At 40.8% G+C, this 27,991-nt stretch overlaps 1 protein-coding gene across 1 annotated transcript; it reads right to left on the reverse strand.

The window, feature by feature from the left end:
* Positions 1–90: 90 nt before the first annotated feature.
* On the reverse strand, positions 91–27,982 carry LOC129850114 (leucine-rich repeat-containing protein 38-like). The gene is made up of 2 exons (XM_055916688.1): positions 26,367–27,982; positions 91–3,933 (listed from the first exon to the last, which is right to left on the reverse strand). Exons 1-2 carry the CDS (start codon positions 26,992–26,994, stop codon positions 3,686–3,688), a joined length of 876 nt encoding a protein of 291 aa, XP_055772663.1. The 5' UTR covers positions 26,995–27,982; the 3' UTR covers positions 91–3,685.
* Positions 27,983–27,991: the final 9 nt, after the last annotated feature.

The following is a 27,991-nucleotide window of genomic DNA, read 5'->3' on the forward strand; positions in this document are numbered from 1 at the left end:
ATTGGATATGCCATTTGAAGTGTGACTTATTATCAGGTAATAATGTATCAATGCATGTCAAAGATGAAGAGAATGTCCAGGCCATGTATATATATGTTAATGATTTATGTGGTTGACACAATATGACCTTTTCACAGTCTACGAGAATAATGCAATGACCCGGTCAAAATAGTATGTCCCTACGTGTGAAGGCTTACAGGTCTGGTAACAGAAATACAGAAGAATCCTAATTTACTTTCTTTTGTATGATTTTAAACAGTTTTAATGCTGACAACACAATGGTACTATCTTTATGACATGGATTCAGACAGCTCACAAAGGTCACACCATATGTTTCCAAACATGCTAATTGTTTTTAACGGCCTTGATTCCACTTTTAACTTTTTAAACATAAAGTGGAGTGACATCATCTTATTTTAAGTCAAGAAAAACATACGACAGTATCCATCAGTGACGTGTGTTCTTCAAGGATATAGAACCATTGTCAAGGTGAACTGGCACAGACAGCCAGGAGACCTCCCATGTGATATGTGAAGACACAGAAGAGTTGCATCCCATAGACTTTAATAGAAAAATATACATATGAATCTGGAAAGCAGAAATAAAAACTAGGGTTACATGCTTTGTTCGTATCTAACAATAAATGAATTAATAACTTATCGAATTCATTAAATAAACGCCATGCTGAAAATTGCTCCAAGCTAACTAAAATATTTGTCATATCATTTCACTGTAACTACATAGTAGTTAGAAGTTATCTGCTGTACTTACAAGGTGTATTTCTGTGGTTTTTAGGACCTGGACTTCCATTATGCTAAGGATTCATTTAAGACATATTTGTTATTGCACACTGTTGCTTATTCATGGTAAAACCAATACCTGTCACATTACCCACTGTGATGGATGATTAGTCAGGATAATTAATTTCCTTTATACTGAATATTGTGAATGACATATGCTTGACAATTCATAGATTGCTATTATTGTTACTTCATACTCAATGCTATGTTCACAGGAAACTGCATAAACAGACATGTATTTATCTCAGTGTCTTCATTATGGTTATATGTCTCAATGTTATGCTACACATACTGTATGATGGTCATATGAAAGGTTAACTGAAGCATTTATTCATTTCTCAAACAATAATAAGCAATTCATGTAGCTGTCCATCCTATGCAGTGTTGCCAAGAAAATCTATACACTTGGTCTCCCCTGTAGTCATTGACAACCAATGTTTGATATGCATCCAACACTGGTGCTAGATAACATCATATTCAGGGTATGAGAAACTATAATCTGTGGGCTGTAATATAAACTATAATATTCCATGAAAAGGACGTCTTCGTTGTTCATTTATTGCTCAAACTATCCCATTGAAAATGTTGGATGAAATCCAACACTTAACAATATTCAGAACATAATGAGCAACCAAGGATAGCATCTGAGAGCTCTGAAGTATCCCTTTTATATGACATCTCTGTGCATCAACTGTATGTTGTACATTGATTCCGAGACTTTTAAGGCCACATTTCTCTTATTCTTTTCCCCACTGCGAAACACATCACTCGAAAACGCTGCACATGATATTTTGCCCTGTTCATAATGTAATTCCTCCTCAAAAAAATCTCTTTAAGAGAAAGAATCCAAGTGTACTTTTTTCCACTGTGGATGTTATCCTTTGCTCTGCTTTTTGCATTTTGCAGCTTGACATCCTCTCGTGAATATACCGTTTTTTTTATCCAGAGCTATAAATGTATTTTTTTCTTGCCATGTGAGGGGAAACCAACTAGCTTAAATGATACATTTGACTAAGCAAGTTAATCAAGGTTTAAAGCAAATATCAATCTGCATGAAGACCATAAGTGATTTTACAGTTACATCAATTTAATGTTATTTGGCTATACTGTGTATTCCTTTTTATTAAGGACCAAGACTACAACACTGAACACTACATAATCCACATGGAAGTCCCTAATGCCCATTTCCTCTAAACCTAATCTTTGGCAGATATAGGCAACACTAGTCCACTTAGTGGAGTTAGGGGCCAAACTCAGATACAACGGTCACCATTTAAAGTGCAGTATTTGACACATCAATTCTATTTTGGTTCTACACCTATAATTATCATTGTTTATTAGATTATATGTATGAAATTTTACACAATTCACAATTCTCAATCTAGGGAACATGTATCATCTGGAAGATGTAAATATTTTTTTAACATTTTGTTTACTATATTTCCATTGATACTGACAGCTGTGGATATATACTGGATATAAAACCATCCGTAGACCTCAGAGACTACCTGCATATGTCAGATTAATTATATGTTCCATCACAGAACACTCCTTTTACCCCTCCTGCTGCCCTTAATCAATATTGCATTCTGCAACAGCAAAACCATTTTTGCAGAACGCTAGTTAACCTGTGAGGCAGTCCCAAAATAAAACATATTGAACTCCTTGAGAAGGTAGGACATTCCATTATACTGGACATAGCTCGGGTAGTGGCATTGGGTGCGGTCGGCTCGTCGGTGCGGCTGAACATTTTAGCGGCCCCCATCTTGATGGTGTACAGACATTTTAGCATTTTTAAGCCAATTTACTGCAATTCAAATAAAAAAATCCCTTGAGCTGAGAGAAATCTTAGCAGATTTAAAGCAAATTCCCTGCAATTCTATTCAATTTCGCCTTGGCTAATGCTGTGCTCTAATGCTTTAACATAATAACAAAATCAGTGCTGCTAAATGCATTGTTTTTGAAGTGTTCTATTCTCCCTGACTGTCTAGCTTTTGGTGATTGTTAGTTCTCAAAGTTTATATAAAAAAAAAATATATATAGCTTTATTATCTTTTTTACATTCTTTATATCTGGTTTTAGTCATTTAAGTTTACACTGAAAGTGTTTTTCAATCACGAAAAGTACACTTTTTACGCTGTTTTGGCCCAAAAAAACGCTTAGGTGACCCGCTCAAAGATTATAATGGCAGTCTAAGGCCCTGGTTCAATATGAGACTTACTGTATCCTCCAACAAACATTTTCACTTAGCCAATACTCAGTGCATTCATTTTGGGCTCTAAGAGCCTGCGGCTACTTATAGCTACTTTATTTAAAAATAAATCACAGTTTAATGACTCTGTATGAACTCTGTAAGATGTAAAAATGTCAAACCAAATGTAAATAGTTTTTCTGAAAATCTGTATTACTTCCTTTTATGTTAATATTAATGTCTTTGTTTGGATATGTCTTTGTTTGGATCTAGGCTGAGCACTGAAAAGCTAACTGCAAAGTATGCAACTCTTTATAAACTTATTATTTTTTCTACATCTTGGTGTTCCTATCGAATCATCAACCACCAGTGAATTTGTGTGTATTAAAGAGCTATTCAGTATGTTTTTAAAGAGCAAACACAGCACACTGTCAACACCATAGACATAGAGAATGATCTATTCTATCTGTGACTATAACTCATTGGGACATGTTTATATATTTTCCACACATGCAGAGAGAACAGCATCTGCAGTATCAGGGCTTTTGGAAAACCCCACAAACCAATGCAAAATGTGTCACTCAATCCCTCTATTCCTCTCCCAGTTCTCCACCTGTGTGAGGCGGCAGGTTGGTCAGCATGTTGGGCAGCAGCCTGGTCTCACGGTCAGGCGTGCTCTGGGACACAGTCAGTCTCACTCCTCACTCTCCTCCTCATCTCCCTTAGTGGTTTTGCTTGTGCGCTGGAAACAGTGGACAATGGAGGCCAGGAAGAAGCTGGTCATGATGGCCACTACAGACACAGAGATGCCAGAAAATATGATGATGAGTAAGTCTGTTAAGGTAAGGGTGATCTGACACTCCCGGAAGCTGTCCTGTGATAGCTGGCTCAGGGACACCCGTCTGCCGTCCATGGGTAATGAACACTCCATGCCCTCCACTCCTACAAGGGGACAAGGAAGAGGAATAGAATTAGGACCACACAGAAACCCCAGACATAGAGTCTCCATTATCACATTATCATCATGTAAAACAAACTGTCCCCGCTAGCAGAAACAACTACATTAACCTTCACAAATAACAGCATTTCTCAACTATTGAGATATTGACCTCTAAATGCAATAATAACATACAAATAGTTTTTGTTAATCCAATACTCGTTTTATTACGTCTTACTTATTAAATGGAGAGTCTGGATTGGTTTCAAATTCTACGAATTATGATCCTTGGCGGTAAATAGAAGTCAATTAACCAAACAAATACCTTGGAACAACCTCTGTTTTTTATTTACAGCATTGTCTGGGACAACCAGAGGTAAGGAGCACGTTCACTGAACTCATCTCAAGATGGAACCATAATACATCGGTCGCCAGTGTCCAAGTCACTTTGACATGTCGTTTACAATGACAAAAACGACAACACATTGTGGATTTCAAGGTTAGTTTCCACTCATCCCATTTTGAGGAAAGAACAAACCATGGGTATTTTTCGATCGTAATGTCATTAGTCTTAATTCTGAGTTCCAAGGTGACATGAGCTGTGGATCAGCCTCACTGAACCAATTTGTTAACATTGAGTAAATATTTGAAGTGCCGTTGACATGCCCTGTGCTGTGCTGTGCTGATGGGATAACATTATGTGAGATGAGAGAGCTGGCTAGATTACAGGCTGTAGTAGTTCCACTGATTCTACCTATGCGTATGGAAGGCTTTTAGGCCTGCACTGTGTGAGAGAGATTTTCAGGTGGCTATATAATTCCCAAAGCTGAACAGATACAAAATCGAATTATGTATTCTGGCAACTTCAAACACCCTTATAATACTACAGTATGTACTTTCAATCCAGGACTAAATTGCCAGCTGAGCTAATACTGCATTCGTTCGTCTACTACCTCATTGATTTTTATGTTGTCTAGAATAGTAATGAAAGTAATGAACAAACAAGCCTCTTGACATTGGCTGCTGCAATAAAGTTGTTTGAAAACACTGCAAAGTTAAACAGCTGATTAATTGGTCTAATTAGCTCCTGTATAGTGTTCTGCATTATAATCATGGCTGTTTAGCTTGTAGAGAAACATATCTGACTCAAGTCCACATGATGAAGAGAATTGATTCGATACATAGTGGCTTTTTTGATTGAAAGGCATGTTTATAGTTGTCTTACACATGAGCTCTGCAGAGCACTGGTTAGTCCCTGACACTGACACTCTTATTGACTTCTGACCTCTACATTCATCACTGTACAGCTGACCACATCCCTTTCTTCCCATAACATTGTTGCATAGTTACAGCACAGGCCATTGTCAACACAGTTTAACCTGTCTAGCCCCGGGGTGCCGCTAGCAAAAAAAAATTATAATTACAGATTAAATGTTCCTTAAAAGGTGAAGTAACTACAAACATGAAGAAACAGAGATCTCTAGCCCCGGGGTGCCGCACCCCCACTGAAAAGGCAGAGCCGCGAAATTCAATTTTTTTTTTTTTTTTAATATTTAACTTTCACACATTAAAGTCCAATACAGCTAATGAAAGACACAGATCTTGTGAATACAGCCAACATGTCCGATTTTTAAAATGTTTTACAGGGAAGACACAATATGTAAAGATGTAAATCTATTAGCTAAACACATTAGCATAATCCACCATTTTTTCTTTGTCCACCAACACCAGTAGCTATCACCAATTCGGCTAAACTAAGATATTGATAGCCACCAACCAAGAAAAAACCTCCTCAGATGACAGTCTGATAACATATTTATGGTATAGGATAGGTTTTGTTAGAAAAATGTGCATATTTCAGGTAGATGTCATAGTTTACAATTGCACCCACCGTCACAAATGGACTAGAATAATTACAATGAGCAACGTGTTTACCTAACTACTAATCATCAAACATTTCGTAAAAATACACAGCATACACTAATCGAAAGACACCGATCCTGTGAATACAGACAATATTTCAGATTTTCTAAGTGTCTTACAGCGAAAACACAATAAATCGTTATATTAGCATAGCACATGTGCAAACATTACCCCAGCATTGATTCTAGCCAAAGAGAGCGATAACGTAAACATCGCCAAATTATATTAATTTTTCACTAACCTTCTCAGAATTCTTCAGATGACACTCCTGTAACATCACATTACAACATACATATACAGTTTGTTCGAAAATGTGCATATTTAGCCACCAAAATCATGGTTAGACAATGAGAAAAGTAGCCCAGCTGGTCAGAAAATGTCGTGCGCCATATTAGACAGTGATCTAGTCGTATACATAAATACTCATAAACGTGACTAAAAAATATAGGGTGGACAGCGATTGATAGACAATTTAATTCTTAATACAATCGCGGAATTACATTTTTTAAATTATCCTTACTTTTCAATACAGTTTGCGCCAAGCGAAGCTAAGTCAAAAAAAATGGCGTCCTAAGCCACTAACATTTTTCGACAGAAACACGATTTATCATAATAAATTGTTCCTACTTTGAGCTGTTCTTCCATCAGAATCTTGGTCAAAGAATCCTTTCTTGGGTCTAATCGTCTTTTGGTCGAAAGCTGTCCTCTTGCCATGCAGAAATGCACATTGCGTTCGGCATGAACTGGAACGGTGCCCAGAGATTCACAGTGGCTCAGAAATAAATGTCCCAAAATCGCACTAAACGGATATAAATTGCTATAAAACGCTTTAAATTAACTACCTTATGATGTTTTTAACTCCTATAACGAGTAAAAATATGACCGGAGAAATATAACTGGCTACACTAATGCTTGGAAAAACAGTAGGTCGGTATCCTCCACGCGCATGACGCACCAAGAAAAGTGTTCCTACCTACAGGGTTTTTTCATTTATAGTGGCTGTGATTGGGCAATCGATACCATTCAAAGCGTCATCACGTAAAGGCATCCAGGGGAAGACGTAAGCAGTGTCCGTATACTCATAGGAATAACAGTGGCCTTAAAACTGACTCCAGAACAGGGGCCAAAATGTGTGAAATCTGACTCCATGTCAGGGAAATTGCTGTAGAATGAGTTCTGTTCCACTTAGAGACAAAATTTCAACGCCTATAGAAACTATAGACTGTTTTCTATCCAATAATAATAATAATATGCATATTGTACGATCAAGAATTTTGTAGGAAGCCGTTTCAAAAATTACATGATTTCCATAAATAGTGACAACAGCACCCCCTATCCTTAACAGGTTTTAAGCATGACAACACCTAGCAACACCTAGCAAAGGTATAAAATGAGATTTAAAAAATTCTACTCGAACAAGGCTGGCCGCTTGGGAGGACAACCGCATACAGTAAATAAATTGGCTCTTTACACTGGGATGAAAAAGCTAGACATATCAAAGAAAATGTTAACTCACAGGTGGGCAGAGAGAAAGCCTATTGGAGGTGGGCCACATGCCAAAGCATGCATGCATATATGTTTTCTCAGTCTCTCGCAAACACACACACACAGCTCATTATGTTCTGCTGTCAACATTACAATCCACTCTGCTTTAGGACTTGCCATCCATGCAGTGTGGAATGCGGCTGTTTTTTTCATTTTTTATAAAGAAATGTAAGGTGCCAAAGGATTATGTTACAGTTGATCTGCAGAGTTGTTTTATGGAGTTATTCAAGGAAGGAAAGAGAGGAAGGCTTTAAACCACTCTCACTTGATTATCTTACCTAGTTATTTTCTGATAATCTCATTTTGCTATTTTGTAGCTTTGGCAAGTATGTGTTTCCTATCTCAGTTCGCTCCTCTCCCTGTAAGTTTTACAGACGCTCCCCACCCCGTAGCTACAACCCTTCTAATTTAGTGTACTCTGCGTGCACAACCCATGTGGAATTCCTAGTCTCCAGCAGCGTTTGGAACTGCCGATCTGCTGTCAATATGGCTGAGTTCATCTCAGTCTATGCTGCCCTTTTTGGCCCTGATGGAGACATGTATTTTCCCGGAGAACACCACTCCAGCTGCTCTCTCGTCATCTGACCATGTGTTCGCTCATAATCTGGGAGCATCTGGTGGCACAGGGCTAATTATTGTCTCCTTAGGGAGTGACAGTTATTTATAATGAGGGTTACATGGAGAAAATAGGACCTCTCAGAAATGAAAATGGATGGCCCTCTCAACAGCAAAATATATTTCACCTAAATCCTCCCTGAAAAAAAGCAAGTGATCCTCACCCTATACCCAAAATAATGAATGAAAGTGGATAGTAGAGAACATGTCTACCGTTTACTCTCACTTTCTGAACAGACCAGTGCCTTGCCTTAGATATGCAGTTTTAGAAAATGTTCTTCGTCCTGTAAGCATTACATGGCAACGCAGGAAATTTGATAGTGCGCAGGGATGGTGGACGGAAGGTTGTGGGTTTGCAGACCACTTTGGACAAGAAGGGAAAGAGCTCCTTTACAGTAAAAGTATTGCATGAATCTATCATCGTATTTGCATGTCAGAGAAAAAAAATTGTATTTTTTAACATTCTACATCATTTTTCATATTAGCAGAGTCTTTTTTTATAAATCAAATTCCACACAAGAATGGACAGAGAGATAGTCGTGTGTTCATCTCATCATATTTCTCCAATGCCAAATCAGTGGGACTTGTTTGCAACGAAACTGTCCCTCTTTGCAAATAATTAAATCTGAGATGTAATTAGGAATCTGAGCATGGCACTTTCAAAAATTAGGCCTACCTTTCCACCGACAGACAGAATAGACTTACCTTTCCACCCCAGACAGAATAGACCTGTCTTTCCATCCCAGCCAGAATAGACTTACCTTTCCACCCCAGACAGAATAGACTTACCTTTCCACCCCAGACAGAATAGATCTACCTTTCCACCCCAGACAGAATAGATCTACCTTTCCACCCAAGACAGAATAGACCTACCTTTCCACCCCAGACAGAGAATACCTACCTTTCCACCCCAGACAGAATAGATCTACCTTTCCACCCAAGACAGAACAGACCTACCTTTCCACCCAAGACAGAATAGACCTACCTTTCCACCCCAGACAGAGAAGACCTACCTTTCCACCCAGACAGAATAGATCTACCTTTCCACCCCAGACAGAATAGACTTACCTTTCCACCCCAGACAGAATAGACCTACCTTTCCACCCCAGACAGAGTAGACCTACCTTTCCACCCCAGACAGAGTAGACATAACTTCCCACCCCAGATAGAATAGACTTACCTTTCCACCCCAGACAGAATAGATCTACCTTTCCACCCCAGACAGAATAGACCTACCTTTCCACCCCAGACAGAATAAACCTACCTTTCCACCCCAGACAGAATAGACCTACCTTTCCACCCCAGCCAGAATAGACCTACCTTTCCGACCCAGACAGAATAGACTTACCTTTCCACCCCAGACAGAATAGACCTACCTTTCCGCCCCAGACAGAATATACTTACCTTTCCACCCCAGACAGAATAGACCTACCTTTCCGCCCCAGACAGAATAGACTTACCTTTCCACCCCAGACAGAATAGACCTACCTTTCCGCCCCAGACAGAATATACTTACCTTTCCACCCCAGACAGAATAGACCTACCTTTCCGCCCCAGACAGAATAGACTTACCTTTCCACCCCAGACAGAATAGACCTACCTTTCCACCCCAGCCAGAATAGACCTACCTTTCCGCCCCAGACAGAATAGACTTACCTTTCCACCCCAGACAGAATAGACCTACCTTTCGGCCCCAGACAGAATATACTTACCTTTCCACCCCAGACAGAATAGACCTACCTTTCCGCCCCAGACAGAATAGACTTACCTTTCCACCCCAGACAGAATAGACCTACCTTTCCGCCCCAGACAGAATATACTTACCTTTCCACCCCAGACAGAATAGACCTACCTTTCCGCCCAAGACAGAATAGACTTACCTTTCCACCCCAGACAGAATAGACCTACCTTTCCACCCCAGACAGAATAGATATACCTTTCCACCCCAGACAGAATAGACCTACCTTTCCACCCCAGACAGAATAGACCTACCTTTCCACCCCAGCCAGAATAGACCTACCTTTCCGCCCCAGACAGAATAGACTTACCTTTCCACCCCAGACAGAATAGACCTACCTTTCCGCCCCAGACAGAATATACTTACCTTTCCACCCCAGACAGAATAGACCTACCTTTCCGCCCCAGACAGAATAGACTTACCTTTCCGCCCCAGACAGAATAGACTTACCTTTCCACCCCAGACAGAATAGACCTACCTTTCCGCCCCAGACAGAATATACTTACCTTTCCACCCCAGACAGAATAGACCTACCTTTCCGCCCAAGACAGAATAGACTTACCTTTCCACCCCAGACAGAATAGACCTACCTTTCCACCCCAGACAGAATAGATATACCTTTCCACCCCAGACAGAATAGACCTACCTTTCCACCCCAGACAGAATGGATCTACCTTTCCACCCCAGACAGAGTAGACCTAACTTTCCACCCCAGACAGAGTAGACCTACCTTTCCACCCCAGACAGAATAGACCTACCTTTCCACCCCAGACAGAATGGATCTACCTTTCCACCCAAGACAGAATAGACCTACCTTTCCACCCCAGACAGAGTAGACCTACCTTTCCGCCCCAGACAGAGTAGACCTACCTTTCCACCCCAGACAGAATAGATCTACCGACGCAGAACAATTTAAGCTTTAACTACTGGCTACTCTTTTTCCGTGGCTTAAAACAATGAGAGGTCACAACTAATTCCTTAAAAGCTGTCTGGGCTTAAACATCTTCTATTGTACATAAAATGAATATCTTAATCAATTTATAGTGACAGAATTAGGTTACTTCCCAAGCAAATTCAATGTTTTCTCTCCACGGCTATAGAAGGCTGTAGCTCAGCCTTTGAATGTCAAAGAAACGGAACAATGAAATGCCTATGTGCATTGTAGTCAGTAGCTTCAGTAACACTTTACTTGACACCCACTTTACTTGAAACCCACTTTTTGAATGATGACTGACAACGTCATGTATGTGATAGACCTATCCGGCTTATATGATTATGCTTCTTGACAGTGTAATAAAGTGTATTTTCTTTGTCCAAGTAAAGTGACAGAGGATGGTCATAATGCTTCATGACAGTGTCATAAAGTGTATTGTCTACAAGTTTAAAATAGAATGAAAAAAACATGACTGTGAAGAATGCATTACAACAACAACAAAGGATTTAAGAAACAAACTTTCAAACGAAAGGAAACTACTTATCAGGGAAAAAACTCATTTGAATAAATGTGGGGTTTGGGGCTAATTATTTCTCCTTAGGGAGTGACCATTATTTATAATGAGGGTTACATGGAGAAAATCGGACCTCTCTGAAATGAAAATGGATGGCCCTCTCATCAGCAAAATATATTTCACCTAAATCCTCCCTGAAAAAAAGCAAGTGACCCTCACCTATACCCAAAATAATGAAAGTGGATAGTAGAGAACATGTCTACCGTTTACTCTCACTTTCTGAACAGACCAGTGCCTTGCCTTAGATATGCAGTTTTAGAAAATGTTCTTCGTCCTGTAAGTATTACATGGCAACGCAGGAAATTTGATAGTCGCAGGGATGGTGGACGGAAGGTTGTGGGTTTGCAGACCACTTTGGATAAGAAGGGAAAGATCTCCTTTACAGTAAAAGTATTGCATGAATCTATCATCGTATTTGCATGTCAGAGAAAAAAAATGTATTTTTTAACATTCTACATAATTTTTCATATTAGCAGAGTCTTTTTTTATAAATCAAATTCCACACAAGAATGGACAGAGAGATAGTGTGTTCATCTCATCATATTTCTGTGGGATGTGACACTCTTATGTAGGTTTCATAACCAGAAAATAATACAATATATGTCACAACAGGTGTAAATATTGGTTTTGACAGTGTTATGACCATATTATGACAGGTTATGACAAGTTATGCCAGCTGGTATGACATATTATGACATGTTATGACACTGGGTGTCAAGTAAAGTGTTACCTTAGTTTCTTTCCACTGTATTTTACAGCTTGTTTCTAGCATAAAGCATTGCGGACCAAAGCACTGTTATAGATCACTTTATATAATCAGATCTGTTTTATTTTCTTAACAATCTTAAATAACTCTCACGGCACCCCAAAAGTATTTTCCCACTAGCACTGGCTTTGCTGATAAATACTTTGTTGAGGGAAAATGTACATGATACAATTGTGATGTGTTGTTGTCTCATCTGGTTATCTTTAGATGAATGCACTAATTGTAAGTCGCTCTTGATAAGAGCATCTGCTAAATTACTTACATGTAAAATATCTACTCATTTAGAATCATTGCTGTTCCGCATAAAACTTTGAAGTGCATGACAACGTCATACACCTAACCATACTGTTAGCTTTTTCACTACAGTGTAAATGTGCACCACCTATACATTACAGGCTTCCCATGTTACGAAACAGGTATAAAATGGGATTGCATGGTCAGATGGAAAGTTCACCTGGACAGCCCAATAAAGTTTATAAAGAGGCTGCACATAAATTCCACTCAAAGTTGAGAGGAGTCAGATATAGTCTTGGGATCCTTTACATTGCTAAAACCAGCTGTATTGTCAACTTGAATAAGAGATGAATGGCCTCTGCTTTTCACACGGAACTTTGCATTGCAAACTCATGACCCAGGAGACCCAGCCTTAGGCTCTGAGATGGGCCTGTCTCTGGTAATTCTGCCCGAGCATCTCCCTACACTTTGATTAATGAGATTGGAGAGCAAAGTTTGCCTGCAGAGTCCTGTTGGAGTTACTGTATTTACGATATCCTGCTCCTAGTGGGGTACGACGACAGGCCCTATTTTCCTCCAGCACTAAATGAATCCCTGCTTAGGTGACAGCGGATATTTTTTTACCTGTGCTGATTATCTTGTGGTTAACACATTATTTTTATATATACATTATGCAGGAGGCCACAGACACTTTTTCGGTATGTGGAAATGACTGAAAAAGGGTGAAATCGGTTTAAACGGAAAACAATGGGCCTTGATTCTTGTGGAAATGGAGCAGTTTCATGCTATTACCATTTCTTTAATAGAGAAAAAATTGGTTATATAACGCACCATGGTCCACCCACAGCTTTTTCTCCCCAAATGGAGAGAGTTTTTCTGTGAGCAGAGCCTTGGATTAGGGCCACTGTGCCTCCGGTCATATACAGTATTAGTATAATTTACATACGCTAAGGGCTCTATTCAAGCACTACAGATTCCACAATAGAAATGTAAAGGTAATTTCCGATTTAGCCGACATATGCAGCATTTACCTTGAATACAGTCTCTGATAAAGCAGGAATATTGCCTATAAATATCAAACACGCTGAAAAGCTTAACTTCCGCGATGCGGATTGAATAGAGCCCTAAGCTTCAGTGGACACCTGTTACACAAATCCTCCTGATTATATAATTCTGACATGAGAATTCTCACTGGGACTCTCTCCAAAATACTGTCTGTCTACCAGACAAACATCCTAGTTTGATTTCCTACACATGACAGACAGGTTCCTCAGTCCCTGTCACAGTCTCTGTAGCTTCTCTTGACACACTGTTTGGTTCTGGGTGCTGGGACGTGGCATCTACCATTCCTTCGAAATCTAAAAGGTTCTTTAAATGTATGGAAGACTGCAGATGTGTCAGATGTGTTTTATTTCAGCTCATGAAACATGGGACCAACACTTTACATGTTGCATTTATATTTTTGTTCAGTATACAGTACATATCACTTTGCAAGCCAGCAGAATGTGACTTGCATGCCTGGTATGGCCGGTAAAATGATGAGTTTCAGGGCACTTTATTAGGATAAAACTATGCCCATCAAGCTCTATGATGAAACTGTCTCTCATGAGGACTGCCACGGGAAAGGAAGACTCAGAGTTACCTTTTCTGCAGAGGAAAGGTTCATTAGAGTTTCTTGCCTCAGAAATTGCAGCCCAATAAATGCTTCACAGAGTTCAAGTCACAGACACATTCAACATCAACTGTTCAGAGGAGACTTCGTGAATCAGACCTTCATGGTCGAATTGCTGCAAAAACCCTCTACTAAAGGACACCAATAAGAAGAAGAGAATTGCTTGGGCCAAGAAACACAAGCAATGGACGTTAGACCGGTGGAAATCTGTCCTTTGGTCTGATGAGTCCAAATTTGAGATTTCTGGTTCCTATCGCCGTGTCTTTGTGAGACGCAGAGTAGGTGAACGGATGATCTCTGCATGTGTGGTTCCCACCGTGAAGCATGGAGGAGGTGTGATGGTGTGGGTGTGCTTTGCTGGTGACACTGTCTGTGATTTATTTAGAATTCAAGGCACACTTAACCAGCATTGCTACCATAGCATTCTCCACCGACACACCATCCCATCTGGTTTGCTCTTAGTGGGACTATCATTTGTTTGTCAACAGGACAAGAAAGAAAGTGATGGAGTGCTGCATCAGATGACCTGGTCTCGACAATCACATGAGTTTCAACCCAATTGAGATGGTTTGGGATGAGTTGGACCACGGAGTGAAGGAAAAGCAGCCAACAAGTGCTCAGCATACGTGGGAACCCCTTCAAGACTGTTGGAAAAGCATTCCAGGTGAAGCTGGTTGTGAGAATGTCAAGAGTGTGCAAAGCTGTCATCAAGGCAAAGGGTGGCTACTTTGAAGAATCTAAAATCTAAAATATATTTTGATTTGTTTACTACCTGATTCCATACTTGTTTTTTCATAGTTTTAATGTCTTCACTATTATTCTACAATGTAGAAAATAGTACAAAATAAAGAAAAACCTTTTGAATGAGTAGGTGTTTTCAAACTTTTGACTGGTACTGTAAATGGGCAACGTAATGTTTGGAGTCATAGAATATGATGCAGCTCGAAACCAGTCAGGTTTGCCAGGAGGCACAGGTATGGGAAACCATATGGATAGGTTACAGCTAGTGTCTGCTCTTGAGGGATTACAATCAGTATTACAGGCAGCCTTGGGGATAGGCTGTCCTTTTGTAACCCACTCCCTGTCTCCTGAGGGATTTATCGAGCTGACTGTCGTAGGCTGATATCGGAGGCTTGTCTCTCCTCCCACTTCAACACCACAGTGGCTGTAGTGATTGATTCCACTCTCGATACCAGAGAAGTGAGAATCATTAGATGGACCCATGGAATAAAGGCACAAGTCTCGTAATTTCCAATTAAACTGTGGAATGGGCTTTGTTATTTGTTAACTTTCTGGGTATGTTTTTGTAATTTTCAGGTATTGTATTACTGTATTTACAAGCAGATGAAGGGGTTGCAGGTGAATAATAGCAAGGCCCTTGCTTTATGGTAGCCTTTAGTATTGGGTGCACAAGCATCCCCCAATCCCTAATTTGAGCCTGCCTGATTGTAAAGCAGACAGAAAGAGACATAATCACACAGACAGAGAGAGGGTGAAATTACTCAAAGACAATCAAAGAGAAGAAATCTGAGGAGAAGAAGAAGAACATAGAGTCAGAGGGAGAGAGAGAGTGAGAAGAGACAAAAAAGATATGGGGTAGAGTGTCTGAATGCACAAATTGACAACCCTTCATGTGACAGCGATGCCAAGGATGAATCATTCAAATCATGAAGAGATTTCCTTATGCACAGGGACTCAGTGATCTCATAGTTAAATGGGGATACTCTCAGCACAAACATTTAGCATGGCTCATTCAAAACACACATGCGCACACAAGAACAGACACAAAGCCCACAACTGTATAAAGCACTGGTTAGATCCTTCTTTGGTCAGAATAATACACTTGCCATTTAGACATTAATTACTCACATAGCACTTTTTGATTGCTTGCTAACCTATACACCTCAATGTCAGCTTGCATTAATTTTTCAACATTAAATAAACATTAAATGAGGCCAAGGTCAAATACACTCTCAAGTAAGGGATGGATCAACATTTATAAAATGGGTACCTGGAGGAAAATGGGAGAGTGTCGTGATTTTTCAATTTCAGTTAAATGGAGGGTTTCGTATTTTTTCAATCTAGTCCAGGGGAGGGTCATGTAATTTGTAATTGATGAAATGTCAAAATTTCTATTTTTTGTATTAGTTGCTTATTAGGGTATATATTGATGTGTGCCCGATGCCGCCCCTCATCTCAAATGATCCATAGCCTATGTGACCCAATCCAGGAAACTAGATGTATGTCACAACTTCACAGGAGAGACGTTTGAATGTTTTTTTTTTAATCAAAATGCGTTTTTTTGGCAGAAATACCTTCTTGAACATCTGAACTTTCATGTGCCTTAATAATAAACTTGTATGCCATCTGTAAATACGAATACAATTGTGAAATTGGTTAAGCCACAGAAAAAGTAAGCAACCTTCCCACTAGACATGATTGGCTGAGATAATGAGTTGGCTGGACTTGCCGAGAGATGAATTTGGATTGGTCTGCCATATAGAAGGCTTCTGTCTATTTGAGCTCGTCAGTCTGTGTTGGTAATCCTGTCGAAGCAACATTAAAATGCTTTTATTGTGTATTGGAGCTGCATAAGTGTTGCTCTCTACTTCCTGATCAAGTTTTGAAATCGGTGAAATTAGAGTATGATAGCTAAAGAGAAAACACCTGTCTACAGATTGCATCTTCAAACTGAGGGCAACCGTGGTATGGCATTCCTGACAGGGAGACACGTCCATCATGCATGATGATGTATAAAGAAAGCCCAGCGTTAGCTAGCTACGTTTTCAGATATTACACATTTCTAATTTTGAAATAATTTAATTTCAAGCTAAAGTGTACTGTTAGCTAGATAGCTAATGTTAGCCGGCTGGCTCCCTAACTGACATTATTATTCGTATCCCAGAGCCGTATTCATGCAGGGTAGTAACGACATGATTTGGCACTGTGTTCATTGATGTTTTACTAGCTAACATTAGCTAGCTGGCTCGTTAGCTAACGTTACATGACGTGTGTACAACACCCGTTGAATATGGCTGGCGTCAGTAAACGTCTGCAAAAAAGCGTAATGAAATTGTTGCCAGCAGAGCTGGTTAGGCTGTTTTCATGTCATCCATAAGTAAACAAATTATCGGTCAGAGCGTAAATTGTGCGCTCCAAGAGCGAAACGAGATGGGTGGGGCTAAAGCTTAAGAGGGTGTGAACAATGCTGAATGGGTGTAGACAAAGAAGAGCTCTTCACTATATACCAAAACATTCAAAGGCCAATTTCTCAAAAGTGAGTTTACAAGTTGATCAACTTTCAAAGCAGAATTACTTTCCCATTGTTCCTCAAATGCAGTTTATGATATACCATTTTCTCTACAGTCTCTACATTTATCTAATGTAAAAAACACTATTTCAAATTTTGCTACATAAGACCGAATCCAGGTGGTGAGTCACCTATAGGCTATAGCCTATGAAGTACATGCTCGAAGAAGGACAGAGCAAAGTTATATTTCTAAGAAAATGTACTTCCTTCCAGAGTCTTTTGCACTGCTAGGATGTTGTAAATAACACTAGGCTGCATTACACACTGCAATGGATATTCCAACCTTGAGCCCAGGCCTGCTCTGCTCTTGCTAATTCAAACTTTTTTGTGCTGACTAACCAATGCTGTGCTGTGTAGGCCTACAGTGGCAGTTCAGGAGAAGAGTCAAATAATTATTTCGAAAATAGTTTTTGATTGGGCCTATTCCCAGAATTATATTCTTGCGTGCGGACTACCCTATAGCCTATGGTCTGTTCAGTTTGAGAAGGAGAGTGCGAAGATGAGAAGAAGGACCGGAGGTCAACTTTGATAGCTTGCTACTACTATAATTTATTTTAATAAAAACTAAATGTTTCTTTCCATTATATATTTATCAGATTTATTGACGTCACAATAAGCCAGATTCGAGTAACTTACAATGTGGTGTTGAAACTTGAAGCAGCACAATCACAATCAATCGGAAATGGACAGCTAATGCTGCTAAAAGTAGGCAAATTCGAGTAGGCATAATTGATTTCAACAACAAGAGGGCTTTGTGTTGTAGCAATTTCTTCCTATTACATTTTTTTGTATTTTACCCCCTATTTCTCCCCAAATGTAGATATTGTCTCATTGCTGCCACTCCCCAATGGGCTCGGAAGGCTAAGGTGGAGTCATGCGTCCTCCGAAACATGACCACCCAAATAGCACATCTTAACACCCAGCCGGAAACCTTAACCCGGAAGCCAGCCGCACCAATACATCAGAGGAAACACTGTTCAACTGATGACCGGGGTCAGCCTGCAGACACCCGGCCCGCCACAAGGAGTCACTAGAGCGCGATGAGCCAAGTAAAGTCCCCCCGGCCAAACCCTCCCCTAACCCGGACAGCAATTGTGCGCCGCCCTATGGGACTCCCAATCACAGCTGTTTGTGATACAGCCCGAGATAGAACCCGGGTCAGTAGTGACACCTCGAGCACTTCGATGCAGTGCCTTAGACTGCTGCGCCACTCGGGAGGCTTTTTCTTCCTATGTAAGAAATAATAGTTAGGCCTACCTGTTTGACAGACAAAATTGGTCTATAGGGTGCTACATCCATAGATTTGTCGGCCAATTCCTCCACCCACCAGGTACTTCTTAAATAGCCTACCTCCGTGTCGGGGCGCTTAAGTTAAAACCAGGAGTCGAATTGACGGGGAATGAAAGGGTATTCCTTAGGCATACATTTTATTAAAGAAAATGACAAAAAGTACAGGCCTACTCCTTGTTAGCTTAAGATTTTGAAGAAAATAAAACAGATCTGATTATATACATTGATCGATAACAGCACTTTGTCCTGTGATGCTTTAAAATATCTGGGAAAATATCTGGGAAAGACTCCGATGTATATGGGGATATCATTGTTTCATTTATTTGACATTCAGAGGCTGAGCTACAACCTTTTATAGCCGAGGAGACAAAAAATGGACTTTGCTTATGAAGTAATCTAAATCTGTCACTATCAATTGATTCAGCTATTCACTTTCTGTACAATAGAACGTGTTTAAACCCAGACAGCTTTTAGGGAAACACTTGTGACCTTCTCTTGTTGGGTTAAGCCACGTAAGAAGAGTAGCCAGCAGTTAAAGCTTTAATGTTTCTATGTCGGTAGATCTACTCTGTCTGGGGTGGAAAGGTAGGCCTAACTTGTTTTATTTATTTAATTAACTAGGCAAGTCAGTTAAGAACAAATTCTTATTTACAATGACGGCCTACCCCGGCCAATCCCTAACCCAGACGACCCTGGGCTAATTGTGCACCGCCCTATGGGACTCCCAATCACAGCCAGTTGTGATACAGCCTGGAATCAACCAGGGTCTGTAGTGACACCTCTAGCACTGAGATGCCGTGCCTTAGACCGCTACGCCACTCGGGAGCCCCTTTTGAAAGTACCATACTCATATTCCTAATGACATCTCAGATTTAATTATTTGCAAACAGGGACAGTTTCGTTGCAAACAAGACTCATTGATTTGGCATTGGAGAAATATGATAAGATGAACACATAGGCCTATCTCTCTGTCCATTCTTAGCCTGTCATTTTGGTAATTTGTGTGGTATTTAAAAACATTCTGCTAATATGTAAAATTACATTTTTAGAAAATGCTATGTTTTCTTGGACCTGCAAATACGATAGATTTGTGTAATGCTTTTACTATAAAGGTGATATTTCCACCCCTACTCTTGTCCACTGTGGTCTGTGAACCCACAACCTTCCGGCTGGCAGCCCTGTGCGCTATCAAAATTCCAGCGTTGCCGTGAAATACTTACAGGACAAAAAACTGTTTCTAAAACGGCATATCTAAGGCTCTGGTCTGTCCAAGAAGTGAGGGTAAACGGTAGGCATGTTCTTTGCTATGCACTAAATGTTTTAATTATTATTTTCGGTAAAATATATTTTGCTGAAGGGAGGGTCATCCATTTTCATTTCAGAGAGGTCCAATTTTCTCAATGTAACCCTTATTATATAATACCTTTTCCCTGACATCCATGCCCGAGGCAAAGACAGTTGATAATCGTGTAATGTAATGCAATGTTAACTCCATACTGTATATGCGACAGTGATGTGGAGAGCTAGTGAATTCACAGTGGCGTCATACTTAGAGAGCTGCTCATACAGTGTGGTAGAAGCTCTCTGGGAAGTAACCTAATACGCTGTGAAGGAAAATTCAGGCTTTGATCCTGTCACATGAGCAGTGGATCAGGAATGGTGTTGATAGCTGTGACACATTAGGCCCATGACACTGCCCCAAGGGACCCATGAGAGCTGCTCTGCCCTATCCTGCCCTGTCTGTGTCTGTGGCTCCTGTTACCCGGCTGGCTACTGTGCTATAGAACTGTGTTGCTCTAAATGATGCATGGCCTTTGTTCATCCTTAACCTAAGAGCACTGGAGACAGGAGTGGATCATGTTTGCACTCATTCCCCTAATGAAACATTTAGGTGCCTGATTAGTGGCACACAGGCAGACCTGCCTACAGGAATGTCTCTTTAGAGGAGTGGACTGACAAACATCTGATTACAAAGACTGAATCCTTGGCAGGTTTATGGAGAGAGGTTGTCAATTGATATGCAAGGTTGGTCATCATGACACATGATTCAGATTAAGATTAGTCATTATTCATTTTACAACAGTCACATTATCTAATGACTGTATTTGGGGATCCACAGTCAAGATGGATTCAAATACATTATCAACAGGTATAGCTACAGTATATATGTGTCTTACGCATTTGTCCATTTTGTAAAACAGTCATATGGACAGCGATACTTTTAATCCATAAAAGCCCAGGATTTTAGGCATTTACAACCCACTAAGCACAGTGACCCAATCACAGTTATGCAAACAGAGATATGCTAGTATGTAGTGCAGTGGACTGGTATCTAGCACATGGGAAATTAGCATGAGAGAACAGGCACAAATGGCTCCAGAGCATGTCTACACTGCTGCTGCTAGACAGGGTCTAATCCAAGATAAAATCATATCCACAATGAGAAACAACAGGATTAGGACAGAGGGAGATTCCTGTAGATCTGATGGAGATTCCTGTATGGTAATTTGGGAATGATTTGACAGATACGGATAGAGGAATGTGTCCATGTTTTAACCTGTTGGGGATGGGGGCGCTGTTTAGACTATTTATGCTAATTTGGCTAATTTTTTAAACGGCTTCCCACAAAATCCTTGATCGTACAATATGCATATTATTATTATTATTGGATAGAAAACAGTCTATAGTTTCTATAGGAGTTGAAATTTTGTCTCTAAGTGGAACAGAGCCCATTCTACAGCAATTTCCCTGACATGGAGTCAGATTTGAGAAATGTTGGCCACTCTTCTGAAGTCAGTTATAAGGGCACTGTCGTTGCTATGACTATACGGACACTTCTTACGTCTTCCCCTGGATGCCTTTACGTGATGACGATTCCAACGGGGTCGATTGCGCGTTCACAGGCCCTACAAATGAAAAAACCCTGAAGCTAGTCATTCTTTGGGAGCTGCGTCATGAGCCTAGAGGACACCGGCGCGCACCTGTTCCAAGCGTTAGTTTAGCCTGTTATATTTCTCCGGTCATCTTTTCACTCGTTATAGGAGTTAAAAACATCATAAGGTAGTTAATTTAAAGCGTTTTATAGCAATTTATATCCGTTTAGTGCGATTTTGGGACATTTATTTTTGCAACGATGTGAAAAGTTGGGCACGCTTTTCAGTTCATCCCGAACGCAGTTGACATTTCCACATGGCAAGAGGACAGCTTTCCACCAAAAGACGATTTCTCCCAAGAAAGGATCCTTTGCCCAAGATACTGATGGAAGAACAGCTCAAGGTAGGACATTTTTATTATGATAAATCGTGTTTCTGTCGAAACATTTTAGTGGCTTAGGACGCCATGTTTTTTGACGTAGCTTCGCTTGGCGCAAACTGTATTGAAAAGTAAGGATAAATTAAAAAATGTAATAACGCAATTGTATTAAGAATTAAATTGTCTATCAATCCCTGTCCACCCTATATTTTTTAGTCACGTTTATGAGTATTTATGTATAAGAGTAGATCACTGTCTAAGTGGCGCAAGGACTTTTTCTTTACCAGCTTGTCTACATTTCACATTGTCTAACCATGATTTTGGTGGCTAAATATAAACATTTTCGATCAAACTGTATATGCATGTTGTAATGTGATGTTACAGGAGTGTCATCGGAAGAATTCTGAGAAGGTTAGTGAAAAAATTAATATCTTTTGGCGATGTTGACTTTTATCGCTCACTTTGGCTAGAATCAATGCTGGGCTGCTAATTGCTATGTGCTAAGCTAATATAACGATTTATTGTGTTTTCGCTGTAAGACACTTAGAAAATCTGAAATATTGTCTGTATTCACAGGATCTGTGTCTTTCGATTCGTGTATGCTGTGTATTTTTACGAAATGTTTGATGATTAGTAGTTAGGTAAACACGTTGCTCATTGTAATTATTCTAGTCCATTTGTGATGGTGGGTGCAATTGTAAACTATGCCATCTACCTGAAATATGCACTTTTTTCTAACAAAACCTATCCCATACCATAAATATGTTATCAGACTGTCATCTAATGAGTTTTTTTGTTGGTTAGGGGCTATAAATATCTTAGTTTCGCCGAATTGGTGATGGCTACTGGTGTTGGTGGACAAATAAAAGATGGTGGATTATGCTAATGTGTTTTTAGGTAATAGATGTACATCTTTACATATTGTGTCTTCCCTGTAAAACATTTTAAAAATCGGAAATGTTGACTGGATTCACAAGATCTGTGTCTTTCATTAGCTGTATTGGACTTTAATGTGTGAAAGTTAAATATTTTAAAAAAATATTTTTTTTGAATTTCGCGGCACTGGTTTTTCAGTGGGGGGGGGGGGGGGTGCCGCTAGCGCCACGCTGATCCTAGACAGGTTTTAATTATTCCATGTTTCCATGTCTATTCTGGTAGCATAAACTGCCTGTTGATGGGGTTTGTGTATCCATCCTAACCACTACCATTTTAGCTCTGAATTAAAGGGTAACATTACTCCATGACAAATCAAACACCTAAGGAGGATACTGATCATGTTTCTGTGAAGGGTTGATACATATTCAGGAGCTTATCAAATGAACCTCGTTCTATAAATGACTGTTCATCTGTCACTGCAGGAATAGTGGTGGTCAATAGCTCCAACCCCAAACACGCACGTACACATGCACACACAAAAATCACCACTCATGAATCAGGTCATTTCATAATACTCAGAGAATATTTAGGGCGGTTTGAAGTTTTCACACCAACGCATACCAACAATTCAGCAATACCAACTTAGTATTGTTAGCAGCGTGTAGGTGCGTCTGACTCTATAATTTGTCCTTGGGAACAGTTTCTGTAGGTGTGGTTCACAACAATTCATTTGCAATGTGAGCAGTTGAGAAGAGACTGGTTAGATCGTGCACAGATTTTCAGCAAACCTGTACAAGGATTATTTCACTTCTGATATCCCAGACCCTTGGGAAATTACATTTACTTGAAAAGGCCTCTGGAGCTGCAGCCAGGGACTTCAAGTCATAAGTTCTCCTTTTGCTTTCAGATTTACAGCTCTGTTGACTTCATGTATATGCATCAGCAACATTTCTTATTTTTAATGAGCACAGAGGCAGTTCCAGAACACTGTGCCCCTGTGCTCTATGAATTGCAAATGCATTCACCAGTAAATATCACGCATATTCCCAATTCTGACACAAACTGCAAAGTGTTCTTCAGGTCTACCGCAACATAAAGTATGTGTGTGAGTGCCCACTGGACAAAAACGTAATTTCAACTAAGGAAATCTATGTGATGACGTTGAATCAATGTGGAAAACTGATTGGATTAACAAAAAGTCATCAACATAAGGGCTTTTCATACTTTTTCTACCAAACTTCTAACCTAAATCCAATGACATGGTGAAATGTTTTGTTAATTTCACGTTGAATTCACGCGACAACTCAACCAAATGTAAATGAAAACTAGATGTTTAACTGACGTTTGTGCCCAGTGGGTGTGGTTGATGACGCTAAATAGAAAAGGTCACTATGTTTTTTATCTTTGACAGGTGGTTTTGACCAGTCTTATGCTAAAGCCTCCTAGCCAGGTCACACAGTAAACACGCACTGGTTTGAATGTAAGTGCCTTACATGAGGTGAGAAGCTTCACTGCTAACTCAATTTGAGAGTGCGTCTCTCGACCCAGTTGGCAGGTATGCCAGAGGGGTTGACTCGCTGGGCCCATGGCCTCTTGTTCACTGTTGCTGATGTGTGCTTGGCCAGCGTCTCTAATAGAATTCATTACAACCTGCAGTAGACAACACTGAGGACCAGTGAAGAATGCATTTGCAGTCTCTTACCAAGGAGAACGAGGTATTCCTGACAATTTATCAACTTCTCTTTCTCACACAGCCCCAACTTTTTGTGGTTGCTTTATTATTGAGGAGTAGGAGGGAGAGGAAGAGGGATGGCAATTACATGCTAATGCACAAACTAAATGTGTGAGGATGTTTTTGTTAGTTGTCAGCGATTTGCAATGTCCACCCACTGCTTGCATAGGGTAGAAAATATTGTTATAAATATTATTTGTCTCCACACAAGCCTCTATAAAACATAACTACGATTGTCCTTGCATTCCTATGATTAAAGAAGAAGAACAAAGTAAGGTTATGTGAACATGATGTCCATATCCACAGAGTAATGTATCACACAGATATAATGGAAAGGATCCCTGGGCTGTTGTCAGCTTTACCCAGTTTGCCTGAATTATAGATTGTATATCTTAGTTTATCTAAGTAATCCTTTATCCATCAAACCCAGTAAGGAAATCATATTTGCAAAAGGATACAGATACAGTAACATGAGATGGGTCAATGTTTGTCATTACAATGTGTTGATGTCCCATATTTATGTAGCTCATCATGTTACAGTATGTGCCCCGTGGAACGACCTTGGCTTGGAGACAGTGACAGCTGTGCATGCTTATTTATGTACTTTGTCTATTGGTTCTTATGCCGACTTAACGTATTCATGATGTTTTATGCTGTGAGGCTTTACCTTGGAATTGAATACAGTACCCATATTTACATTCACAGTGGGAAACATATCATCTGGGGTATCTAGATTCAGCACACCTGAACTATTGGACCGTAATATTCTAACAACTAAGTGTCCTACATGTTAGTGGTTCTATATAGTATTATCTGGTGGGCTATACACAGTCTTGCTTGAATGATTATTATGAATAGACATAAACAAATAAATAAGGACAATATTTGCATTTTCAAGGACAATATCTAAATACTATTCAAATGTGATGTCAAGCAAACAACACGTGGCTCGTTAGTTTATCTAAATACAACAAATGGTGATTGGAGTAATGTGGAGTCGAATCTGAAAGTTCTAAAATATGAATCTATTGGATTGGTTAGTTGGCTACTGTGTATCCTGTAGTCTGAGGTTTGTTACGTTTCTACCTTGAAAAGAGTGGAAGAAATGCAAATCTCTACAATTAAGCTTTGTTTCCCTCTGCATTATAAACACATAAATCCCACAACAATAGCTGCTGGGTTTGGATGTTCAGTCTAATCATCTCCATGTAAGCAGACGTTACCCTTTGTGGGATACACACTCCTGTGGGAGAATTGTAATCCTCTTTGTCTTTTGTTGTTTTTCCTATTTGTGTGCCGTGCACACATTCTGAGAGTGTCCCTGAGACACAGAGAGAGAGGGGGCCCACGCCAACACATCAGTGCCGTAACGTTACATAACTCCCCCAGGCAGAAACACAATAGTAAAGGACTGGATGGGCTCCAGCTTCCACCACCAGGAAGGAGAGAGGGAGGGCAAGCTTGGTTACAGTGATCATACAAACAGCACTCACTAATTGATTGATTTAGTGAAACATTAATAGACCACCGGCCTGAGGGAAGAGGCAGGTGTTTGGCTTGGACAGTACACTACACACACAACCATGGTAACATAAATCTCATGCTCAAGCAGAATTGTAAACATGAGGTGTTGACTTTCTGTTGTTGTGTTTGTTTTGCTGATGTGGCTGAAGCTGCAGACAGTCTGTAGTGAAATGTATCTGCATGCCCCTGAAGGTTTCCCCCTAGAGCTTGTCTCTCATTGTCTTTCATTACTCTCCCTGGCACTGTGGGTTAGGGCAGGAAAAGGAAGAGGGAGCCAAAATCAGAATAGAGGAAGGGGTTCCTCTTTCTACTGGGAAAATATAAATAGAACACACAGCAATGGCATGGCAGAGGATTTGCTGAGATAATATAATCTTAATGTTGCATGACTTTCCTTTATTTAGGTCAAGCCAACTGTAAGTAAACTAACATCCCCCTGATGAAGACACTTACCATTTGGAAGCTTTTGACTGTTTTCCTCCAGCCATCCAAACAGGTTGGCAAAGTTGCAGTTGCACACCCAAGGGTTGCCCTCCAGTCTCACCACCCGTAAAGAAGGCAACTGGCTCAGCGCCCCCACCTGAAGGCCAGACAGGGCGTTACGCTCCAGCTCCAGTTCACGCAGGGAGGTGAGGCCCAGGAATGCATCCTCGTTGACCCTGCTCAGATAGGGGTTATTGCCCAGGCGGAGTTTGATCAGGCTACGGGACTGCCCAAAGGTCCCCGAGGGGATCTCAGTCAGGTTGTTGCTGCCCAAGTCCAGAAACACCAGCCTGGAAGAGGTGCTGAGGGTGCCCGGCTCGATGTGGGACAAAGAGTTGTTCCGTAGGTCCAGGTAGACCAGGTCACTGTAGAGCACTAGGAAGTCAGAGGGAATGCGGGGGATACAGTTGTCAGATAGAAGGAGCCTGCGGACGTCCAAGGGGATTTCATCAGGAAGACGGGTGAGTCCACGGCCGCTGCAGTCCACAGTGTGGGGGTCCGGGCACAGGCAGCTAGCTGGACAGTTTTCCCCCTGAGCCCGTAAGACAGAGGACAGCAAGACGAGGAAAGGCTGGAGCCAGCAGACACATGGCAACATGGTCAAGGGGGTAAGAGCAGAGAGGGGCAGAGGAGGCTTGGGGTGAGAAAGAATGGGAAGGGGTGTCGGGAAAGAGAAACGGGGGTGAGGGTCAGAGGGCGGGAGATTAGGAAAGGGGAGGGGAAGGGGAGAACGAGAGGGAAAAGGGGGGATCAATCCCTGTGCAGGAGCATCCTGCCGTTCTTGAGATGAAAATCTGAGACAGCTCCGGCATCAGGCAGCGAGAGAGCAGCGTCGAACGCTGTGTTCCGAGAGATCATGTAGCAAGCATCCTGCATAGAATAGAGCACTGCTGGCTTTGAAGAAGCTAGGGGAGGGAGATGGCAAGAAGTGGGAGGGAGAGAGCGAAAGAGAGTGAGCGAGCTAGATAGAGGGAGAAAGAAAGAGATCTTAGCAGAAAGAGGAGGGTAGTTTAGCAAAGGTAAATAGAAACTATAGCAAAGCAGGAATAGAGAGAAACTGGGGGCACAGACAGGGGGAGGGGGGCTAAGGAGGGGGCTCTGTCCACCGGGTTAACCCACAGTCGATCTTGGGGGATTGACTGAGGAGGACGCCTGGGTCTCTGACACAAAAGGATACGCGCCGGGGTAAGTCAGTCTCAGGCAGATCAAGTGAAGAGGGAAATTGTTGCATCCCTCCATTTGTCACAATGTTGCAAATGTCGGAGAGACAGACAGCAAGGTTTATTGCGTGGGAATGCCTGTCGATCTGATCTGCCTGCTAATCTAAAAGGATATACAATCCAACAGTAACACGGCTGAAGTGTATGCAAGGTTTTTTTATTCCTTCTCTACCTCCCTGTGCTCTGCAACTTGCCAGCAGAGCAGAGCTCGACAAAAACACTCCCCAGCTGGGTCCAGACGCTCTGTTGCTATTTAGAGAGAATCTAAATGTCCGTGGAGAAGTGATATTCATGCAGATGACAATCCTGAATTTAGCACAGTAGCAGTCAATTGAATGTCTGTCTGTCTCAGAATGTGCCAGGGTTTATCTCATG

This window comes from Salvelinus fontinalis, chromosome 3 (assembly GCF_029448725.1).
Source record: "Salvelinus fontinalis isolate EN_2023a chromosome 3, ASM2944872v1, whole genome shotgun sequence".
NCBI classification, from domain to species: Eukaryota; Metazoa; Chordata; class Actinopteri; order Salmoniformes; family Salmonidae; genus Salvelinus; species Salvelinus fontinalis.